General features: G+C 37.5%; 1 protein-coding gene across 1 annotated transcript; it reads right to left on the bottom strand.

Moving 5' to 3' along the window:
- Positions 1 to 1,083: 1,083 nt before the first annotated feature.
- LOC139151422 (BMP-binding endothelial regulator protein-like) lies at positions 1,084 to 9,940 on the bottom strand. Its single transcript, XM_070724215.1, has 10 exons — positions 9,692 to 9,940; positions 7,991 to 8,074; positions 6,901 to 6,934; positions 6,427 to 6,492; positions 5,313 to 5,378; positions 4,747 to 4,812; positions 3,572 to 3,682; positions 2,933 to 3,204; positions 2,168 to 2,451; positions 1,084 to 1,759 (listed from the first exon to the last, which is right to left on the bottom strand). The coding sequence occupies exons 2-10, from the start codon at positions 8,063 to 8,065 to the stop codon at positions 1,747 to 1,749; spliced, it is 987 nt and encodes a 328-aa protein (XP_070580316.1). The 5' UTR covers positions 8,066 to 8,074; positions 9,692 to 9,940; the 3' UTR covers positions 1,084 to 1,746.
- Positions 9,941 to 10,520: the final 580 nt, after the last annotated feature.

Below are 10,520 nucleotides of genomic sequence, written 5' to 3'. Positions count from 1 at the left end.
ACCATATGTTTGGGACACATCAAAGAGGATATTAATATTTATGATTGGATTAATTCTTTTATCTACGAACCATATCTATTGCACTGTTGGAACTATTCCTTGAAGTTTTTAGGTAATGTTTAAAAATCATGCTACAACACTATCTCTTGCTCTGAAAATATGTAACTTCCGAATGGGAGAAATAAACGGGCTTTAACTTTGAAGACTGAGCTATCCCCTGTTCTTGTTTCTTTTCGCTGTCAATTTCCAGATGAGAGATAGTGAACTGTAGTACATGGTTGAGAATCCGGGTACAGAGCAAAATCTCAATTAGAAAATGCAACTCAAGGTGGTATAACTTTTGAACAATGGATGCAGCCTAGCACAAATATGGAAATCTGGTTCTATGGCAGCAAGATGTCACACAAAAGTTGACAGAAATAAATGTAACCGCCTCTGAGAAAAACTTCTGTTCAGTACCGAGCATCTTCAGAGGTTGAGCAAATTATAGAATTGCCGGCACTGGTGGCAGCGCTACACTGATTTTGCGGATTTTCGTCTCTGTTCAAATTTCAAAAGTGCCGAAGAAATGAATCACCTCCGTACCTCGGTGAAGTATGACCTTATCATTGTGCAAGTTGTTATCACTTAATACTCCAACAGTTGACATTTACAATTGTGGATAATGTATGTGCTGTTAATAGGTAATCACAAAGTTTCTTTTATATTTTTGTACCTTCGTTCAGGTTAGTAAAAGTGAACTGTGGTTTGCTTCTTGCAGAGTTTAGAGACGAGCACTGTTCGGCAAATAGCTACAGTGCTCTCAGAGAGGAAATGCTCCAATGCCTCAAAGAGCAATTTACTCTATAAAAGGGCGTAAGATAACAGAATGCGACAGCTCAAGATCGAGTAGTTCTTATCAAAGCCCCCCTTGTCCTCAGTAAATCATTTCAAACGTCAAACTGCTATAGATGCTGTACTTTAAAAGTTCAACGCATTTTGCAATTTTTTTCTTTCGAGTTTTCTTTGTCATCATTCCTCGTGTATTTAAAGAACTAGAGGACTCTAAAGATGATACACAAATGAATGCATTAGAACGATATTAGATATCTTCTACGCTTTTATTCAGCTTCTTTCACTGGTTTACATTATTGGTACATATTAAAGGGCGCAGGTCAACTCTTAAATCCCCACTAGCTGTACTCTTGGCATAATTAAGTGTGTGATGTAAATTGCGTGCAACAAACTTCCAATTGCCGCATTGAAAACGACATTTTATATGGCGAAATTTGATATTAAGCAAACTCGATAGAAGGTTTTGTTTTGCATGCAAAAAAATGAATGACTTCGCTGATTGATTCGGCCACTTCTTGAGATGGCTTCATTTTGGTTTAACATAACTGACTGAGTCATGATGGTAGTACACACACTACATGCATTTTGTCCTTGTTTTTTTTCCTACACAAACTCTCTTGCGTTGTCTGAGCGGTATTCTACGAAACGACATTTTCATCAAACGTAAGCAGAGTAACTTGTCATATCTGGCGGTGAAACGCAAACGGTGAATATCCAAAGCGAATGCATGCAAAACAAATGAGGACATAGACAGATGACGACTCTATAGCGACCATAAATGTCAGAAGAATAGAACTTGGGACAAGATATAAAGGTATGGTGAGCGAAAATTGGGGCAGACAGTTATCTTACATTATGGACTAAATACATTATATATCACTGTATAATTATAGTATAAGGCTGAACACCCTTTTACTTTCTGCAGCTGTGACAGCAAGCACATTTGGTTGTACAATTGCAATTCAGTAGTTGGGAGAGAGAGAGAGAGAGAGAGAGAGAGAGAGAGAGAGAGAGAGAGAGAGAGAGAGAGAGAGATGGGTTAAATACGTTCAATCAGTAGTATTATTTTCTTTACGAATATATGAACAAGGAGCGTTACACTGTGAGCATATATGGACAAAAGAATAGTATTATCAATTTAGTCTATATATACAGTCATCTACAGATGTGTGATGGAATCATTTTTTTCCGACACCAACTTGAGCATAGGTCTCAAGAAAAGAAGCCAATTTATCTTTACTGCATAGAGACAAATTCAAGACAACTGAATTTACTAGCACAACAATTTGCTTCTTGTATCCAGCACAGAAAAAGCCAAAAAATTGCGAAATACCTTCCGGGCACCTTCCAACTTTCCACAAATTCAGCAGTATCGGCGGCTTTTTCACCGTTCGGCATGACCATTTCATCGTGAAGATTGCCGTCAGCGGTTCCAAGCAATCCGCAAACGTTGCCTTTCCAGGCACTCGCCACGTCCACAATGACTTTTTTCACTCCGTCCCAACGTACAGTTAGTTGAGATGCTAGGGAAACCGTGACAGCATCGTCCGTCTCCTCGATTTGGATGGCAGGTGGTAAAGTGTGATGGACTGGATGAGACAGGCTTTCACCGTTCACCTGTACACGAAAAGGGATACAGGAAATTTATATCAGCCTTCCCACTCTTATGCGGATGTCTCTAAAAATAAGCTTCAAGAAAACACTTGATGAGTGTTTTCAGAAAAGCCTTCCTTCCATTCAACCCTGCGGATAATTACTTTATCACGACATGAGGGATAATGGATTTATTGTATCAACGCTTAAACATTATTATCGAAATTGAAATATGGCGATAGCTCAGAGGTGATATATCGAGTTTTTTCCACCATTTAACAGAGTACAAATTTCCTTCTGTAACAGTTACAAAGGTTCCGTTGAAACTTGTATTTAAGCTTCCAATGGACAGTTGTGCAATTGTTTTAGATCTTATACTGGTGTTGTTCTTCATTTAATCGTAGTGAAGACTTGTTACATTTCCCTTGTTGTCCCTGATGCATTTTGTTTTGAGAACGTGACATCTAATGCTAATGGCCTTGTTTGATGTAGTCAAGACATTTACCTTTACATTCTTTTCCTTCAGTAACTCAATCTTCCAGTCTGTCACTTCCAAGGTGACCTTACCTACACGGGCCACCTGTTTGCCATAAAAGAGACCCTCATCGTTGGTAACTATGACTTTAAATATCGGTTCCATATCGCCGCAGTCCTGGGCAATAACGTACGAGCAAATTCCTTGGAATGAAAACTCTTCACCGTCGAACATGGTGGTGTGGGGATCGCCGCTCATCGATCCCTCTTCAGATTCGCTGGACTTGCTTGAATCAGAACCGACTGTGAGATTTTAACGTAAGACAGCATAGAAACATCAGAATGTGAAAACAACAAACTGAGAGAAATGCCGAACATTAAACGCTTGTGCGGATGCAGTGAGCACCGTATGGATCAATGTATGGACTTTCTCACAGCTGAGCATTCGGACGCCCGTACCTGTCTACTTAGATGAACGCATGCATACATACAAATATAATACATACATACATACATAAATACATACATACATACATACATACATACATACATACATACATACATACATACATACATACATACATACATACAAAACAAACAAAACATAACAAACAAAGCAGATTTTTCGCCGTTTTTATCGCTGTTCGCATATATTTACCGACATCATTACCTGGCGTGCAGCATTGTTGCCTCTTCTCAGAGCAGAGACCATAACCCATACTCTCTTCATTTGAGCGACAACGTTTCCTACATGCACCACCAAAATTGTCACAATCCTTGCCTGTCAAGAAAATTGATTGTGTACTACCGAGCATTATATATTGAGAAAATATTTGTGTAAATGTAAATTGTTCAGCTTTTTTCGGATAATCTTCGGCAAGTGTTTCTCAGTAATTCTCTATGTTGTTTTCTGTGGGGTATGTTTGTGCTTCACGTTACGCTTTAAGGTTTGAGGCCAAAAGTGAGCTGTGTTTCTCACCTTTGATGAGCAAACATGCCCAAACCACTTATTTTCTATATATGGATGTATTGGCAATACGTAGGTTATTTGGCGACTTTAACACCATTTGCTGTGAAATTATGTCGAGCTGAGCGTGTAGTTGCACAACAAGTCCGTAAATACTGAATGACTCATACAAAGACGCCGATAGAAATCATTCTCAAAAATGAATTTGTCTTGAGATACAAAGTAGAGAAAGAAACAAAAAACGGTTAATTTTTGGAAGCTTTTTGCTAGAAAAATAAATTTTGTTTTATAAAAATGTATTGATTTTCCATCTTTTTAGTAACACTATGGTATATAATGTTATTTCATAATTTAACATGGAAAGTGACACGAGGAAGACAGTTTATATAAAGATAAAAATAAGAAAAGCAAACAGCCCAATCGATTAGTGTATTTGTAGTTTTTAAAAAATCTATATCTGTTTTAACTCATACTGCTGTATCTATTTTCCTGCTTTTCAGTAATGCTATGATGCATAATGTCATATATTTCATGATTAAAGGCAAAGAGGCATACCAGGTATGATTCCTTTAGATGAAGGTGTGAGTAAATTACAGGGGAGAGAGAGAGAGAGAGAGAGAGAGAGAGAGAGAGAGAGAGAGAGAGAGAGAGAGAGAGAGAGAGAGACAGACAGACAGACAGACAGACAGACAGACAGACAGACCAGCAAGGACAAACAGACTGGGAAAATGGCAAAGAACATATACAGGTTAAGATGTTGTAAGGATATGATTTGGTATGATATGATGTGTTTCTGTAAACATTTTTTCTAAACTTGTGAAAAGACGATGGCTTTTGGATAGCTTAAGCAAATGAAACGTATTTGAGTTTATACTGACCCTGCTCGTTTGATCCACTTTGGCTTTCGCTTGACTCACTTTGGCTTTGACCTGAGCCCGATTCGCCTGGAGGTTAGATTTTAAAAGTTAGGAAAAGCTAAAAACAGTAGAATCCAAAAAGGAAAATTTGACATACAACAAGGTAATATGAATTAGGCAAACAACATACAAACCTAGCTACAACTTTGTTTGGAAAATACATATATATCTTTCCAGCTTTTCATAAATTTAATAATTAAAGGCAAAGAAGCAGAGTAAGTATGATTCATTCTTAACAAGGAACAACGTTTAGTTGAAGGCGTGATTAAATTACTGGTGTGTGTGTATCTGTGTGTGACAGACAGACAGACAGACAGACAAGCACGCATACACAGACTGAGAAAATGACAAAGAACATATAAAGGTAAAAATATTGTGAGGATGTGACTGCTACATATTATTTCTGTAAACATTTTTCTAAACTTTTGAATGATGTTCAGCAACAGAGGATGGCTTATGAATAGCTTGATTATTGAGCAAATGAAACGCAAAGGTTTGCTGCAAATATTATTTGAGTTTATACTGACCCTTTTCATTTGATCCACTTTCGCTTTGGCTTGAACCACTTTTGCTTTGACTTGATCCCGATTCGCCTGGGGTTAGATTTTCAAAAGTTATAAAAAGCTAAACACAACAGAATCCAAAAAAGAAAATGTGACATGCAACTAGGTAATATGAATTAGCATTACAAAATGCATACCTACTTACAACTTTTTGGGACAAAATCTATACTTTCCAGCTTTTCAGTAATGCTATGATGTATAATTTTATATATTTCATAATTAAGGCATAGAGACATATCAGTTATGATTCGTTTTTACTAAGTAACAACGTTTAGATGAATGCGTGATTAAATTACTTGATGTGTGTATGTGAGAGAGAGAGAGAGAGAGAGAGAGAGAGAGAGAGAGAGAGAGAGAGAGAGAGAGAGAGAGAGAGAGAGAGAGAGAGAGAGAGAGAGAGAGAGGCACAGACAGACTCGCTTCCCAATCAACTCTGGACTTGTTCCATTGTAACTGCCTCTTGGAGAGAACTTATTCTAATTCTTTTGGATTTTTTTAACACATACATCACCCTTGACGCAATGTCTGTCTGCTTTTGTTATGATCTAAATGTTAAGGACATACGTTTGGAGCATTTGATTATTCTGGTGAAGAAATATGTCAACAACTGTTTATAAATGCGGCGAGATTGTCAATTTCTTCTTTTATACACACGGTCAGAATAGTGAGGGTTGTAGATTGAAATATTGCTAAAACGAATGGAACATTTGAGAAACATCTGTCAAAATGGAAACATGACATGGAAACGTGAAATCTCTTTTTTCAATTTTTTTCTGCTTTGTATTTATTTTCCCTTTGTCTCTCTCTATTTGTTGCTGTTTTTCTCTTTGTTCCTCTTGTTTTTCAGTATGATAAAAACATTGAAAAAGGGAAAAGAAAAAAGCCCAGCCAGACTATGAAAATGACAGACAAGGTATAAGGGTTAAAACGTTGTGAGAAGATGACCTGCTACATATTGTTTCTGTAAACAGTTTGCTAAATGTTGTTTCAGCAACAGAGGATGGGTTTTGAGTAGCTTGATTATTGAGCAAATGAAACGTAAAGGTTCGTTGCAAATATTATTTGAGTATATACTGACCCTTTTCATTTGATCCACTTTCGCTTTGGCTTGACCCACCTTGGCTTTGACTTGATCCCGATTCGCCTGGGGGTTAGATTTTAATAGTTAGGCAAAGCTAAAAGCAACAGAATCCAAGAGGGAAAACGTGACATGCAAGAACGTAATATAGATGAGCCATACAACATACATACCTGGCTAGCTACCTAGCTATACTGACATACATTCATGCGCACAACATGCATGCCACTCACATACATACAGACAGGCGGAAAAACAGACAGACAGACAGATAGATAGATAGACCGACGGACGAACAGAACATGCTAATGACCAACAAGAAAGAAAGTCGCGGAAACAAATGGGTCTACATTGAACCAGGGAAACGACCACCAATCTTGAAAAGCCAGATTCTTTGATCTTGAGAATGTTAAGATAATACAAATTAATATTGTTAAAGTATTCAGCTGTTGGAGACAGTGTATTCATACTCACCAGGTTTTTTATTATTAATCGGCCGATCAGATCCCTGAAAAGCGTACGATGAAATATTGCTTGAGTACACTGTATATAACGTGCTTTTTATCTTGAGTAGACTGTATATAACGTGTTTTGTATAGGAAGCTCAAGCTGTAACATTTTATTTAGTTGTCGCTGGGGTTCGTAAAATACATTTTTCCGACACCTAAAATCATGCCCAACTTCGCAGAGTTAAAATTTCAGCACAACCTGTAATGTGTGTCCATTGGTTTGCTGACACTGAATTTTAGCCCATAAGCGGAGTTAATTCAGAATAGACCTGTATATAGTACTCAAAACGTTGTTTCGGTACGTACTTTATTATAATTAGGGGAAGAAGAAAGATGCACCGTTTTCAAGAACAAAGATATTGAAAATTTCAACAGTTTTCAAGAACAAAGATATAGAAAATTTCAACAGTTACTGTTATTGTATGTCTAATCAGACTGTACATATATATATGTAATGCGTACGATAATGCAATCATGTGAAAATTGCGAGGTGGGGCGACAATTTTCTATAAAGATACAGATCACTTAGAATAACGTGGATACAGGTTAGAATCGATGCTTTTCGGACAAAGTCCTTTAAGATGTGATATCTTTGCACTTTGAATATTCTCATTTCGAGTTAAACTTTTACATTTCTTTTCAAACTGTTACAGGCACAATTGGTGAGAATCACTATGAATTCGCCTAAAAATAGCATAAATAGGACGGAGAAGATGTGGGTGCACATGATTTTTACCCTAAAGGCAAGCGTTGCACAGATTTCCCTAAGTATTTGACAAGGAAAGTTGCGAGATGTTAATAAACTCTTTATTAATTAACCATTTGGGACATAAACAGTTAAGTCTCTCTCTCTCTCTCTCTCTCTCTCTCTCTCTCTCTCTCTCTCTCTCTCTCTCTCTCTCTCTCAATTGTCACCCTCACAACGTAAAATTACTTTATGGTTATTGATGGTTACTTTGTCTAAGTTTCAGATGGCACAAAAAACGTCATTGCAATTCTAGAAATGTTCTCCTGTTGCTCTTCATTTTACAGTTCATACGATGTGAAGTACTTACTTTTTGTTTCCGCCCAATGTTTGCGGCAGCGGCCACGGTGACCAGTACGACAAGAATCAATATTGCTGACTTCATCTTCTAGGTCTGAAATGTGAAATGTTCCATTTTACGAACTCGGCTTCAAATCTTGACCATTTACTCCGTACTGATACAGACAGACTAGTCACTAAGCTGTATGGCAATAGGGATTTTCGTGATTTTGAAATCAAAAATTATCCCTGCTCGTCGGGTAACTGTCCCTCAGAGTCAGGTCATGTCTCTCATCTTCTGAGATAGGCATGTAGGAATTATGATTCATGTAGAGGATTACGAAAAAGACAGTGCATTGTACAGTGTATAGCATTTAAACTAATGAGACAAGACAGACAAGACAAGACAGACAAGATCTCTCAAAAAGTTTTACTGTAGATATGCAGATGGGGGAAATTTGACACAATTGTCACTTAAATAATAAGATTTAATGACGAGATTATGACTTAATTGAGTGATTAAGTAAAGTACATCGATCACAAATTTATCAAATTAAGACCAATGTTGAATGACAGGTGTGCACGTTAGCACTATTTCAGACACCTGGTACCACCGCTTACTATTACTCGAGTTTGTGAACATATGTAATTTTCACCGTATGTATATGATTATTTTACCGGCTTTCACGTTGAATTCCTCAACAAGAAGGATAACATGAACTATTTTTGAAAACTTATACTGTAACTTTTTAGATTACTGATATGCCATAGTTGTGCAATAAATGACTTAAATACTGACATTTCGTTCGCAAATTGACTGGGAAATGCCATCAGAGCTTGGCAATCTACTTCATCTTTGCTTGATTACAAAGCAAGCCCCGCTTTCCTTGAAACTTCATTTTTTCAGAGAACCAGTTTCAGTGTCACCTAAACGGATGACAAAAGGCTCTCAGGATTGGTAGGGCCTAACTGTTAATAATAAGCGGGCACTCCACTGACTGGTTTCTAATTGCTACACGTCTCCGTCTGTATCCCCAAGCCGCTGCTTACCGTCAAGTACTGTCAAACGTAGCGGGGGGGGGGGGGGTTGACAGCATTGAACTACAATATCAATTTCTGTGTGAAATCTGGCAAAAGTATTGTGCGCAGTTTTGCAAAGACAGACCTAGTCGATTGATAAAAAGGAAACGAAGATAAAAATATGGGGTATATGTAGCGGGAGATGTGATAACGAGACTCTTGTCAGAAATCACAGTTGAGAGTCGATGATCAAGACTCGGTTGTTTCACTTTGCTATATAAGGTGACAGAAAAATACATATTTACTTTCCTGATTTTTTATCTAACAAAACGTTTCATTTTGGACAACATTACTGATTAGATTTCAACTTGTCTATCACTTCGAGTTCTTCAAGCAAACTGAGATAATACTTTTCAAGCTTCTTAATAATACCAAAAATGGTTCGCATCGCGTTCATGGCACAACTTAGACGCAAATCGTTATTTGGTATTCATAACTTCCAAATGCCAATGTTAAGACATGGTCTCTTCCATGGAAGGCGTTTTCTTTCCGCTTATGTACTGACAAGAATTTGTAAAATGAGTAAAGCGGAAGGAATAAGGAACGCCATGTCCTGTCAGTGGACGTTTTTAATGTTCAAAGTACCTTCCCAAACATACGATTACTAGATCTGAATTTTGTAAAAGGGAAAAAGAAATTCTATTAGACGTACCTTTTGTTCACCCACAGATGAAGTGACGGAGTGCTATGGTTGGACGAGGAATGCCAGTGAATGCAAGAGAAACTGCGAGCGCTTTTATCTGGTCTGAAGTTTCACTTTGTAGTGTGCGCATGTCCCAGATTGTCAGCATTTTAGGCAATAAATTACGTTAAACAAGGATTATTATTAATATTTTCATGCACTCGGCCTATCAGAGGCGGTTTTCCTCTGCTCTCGATGAAGCCACTCGTTTGCTGATGTAAGAGTTTGTGTTGTAAAAGAATATCCATAAACATAACAAAAACGCAACATCTGGTTCAGACATGAAATATTGTTTGAGTTTTCATCGTGCTTTGATAACTCTTTGTAAGACCCTTGTTGTAAGTGTCCGCATCGTCAAATGAGGCAATCCAAGAATCTGATTGTAAATTATGCACCATGCTGTTGACAAGACAAATTTATCCTCGCTCATCAAATATTTACACAAGCATAGTTACTTGGCATAGTGTTTGCGTATACACTGTCGTGTACAGCCCGGAGGGGCTTAAAAGTTGGCATCCTAAACAGGACGAATGTGTAAGATTGGTTGCTAAAAATTCTGTTATGACTTACAAATTCATTTCAATGAAGTGATGTCGATGAACGAGTGAATGAATAAATAAATGACTGGTATAAAAATCATGATCTAAGTTACAACTTCCCTGAGTGTATCCAATCCCTACTATGTTGCTTAATTTGTTCAGCAAATCTCTAGGATGAACAAATACTATCTTTTCGTTTGTTTACTGGAAGTCTGATCGCTTTTTCTGTTAAGTTCCTTGAAGTGGCACCATAAAACTGG

This window comes from Ptychodera flava, chromosome 15 (assembly GCF_041260155.1).
Source record: "Ptychodera flava strain L36383 chromosome 15, AS_Pfla_20210202, whole genome shotgun sequence".
Lineage (NCBI taxonomy): Eukaryota > Metazoa > Hemichordata > Enteropneusta > Ptychoderidae > Ptychodera > Ptychodera flava.
This window is presented reverse-complemented; position numbering and strand designations above follow the sequence as displayed.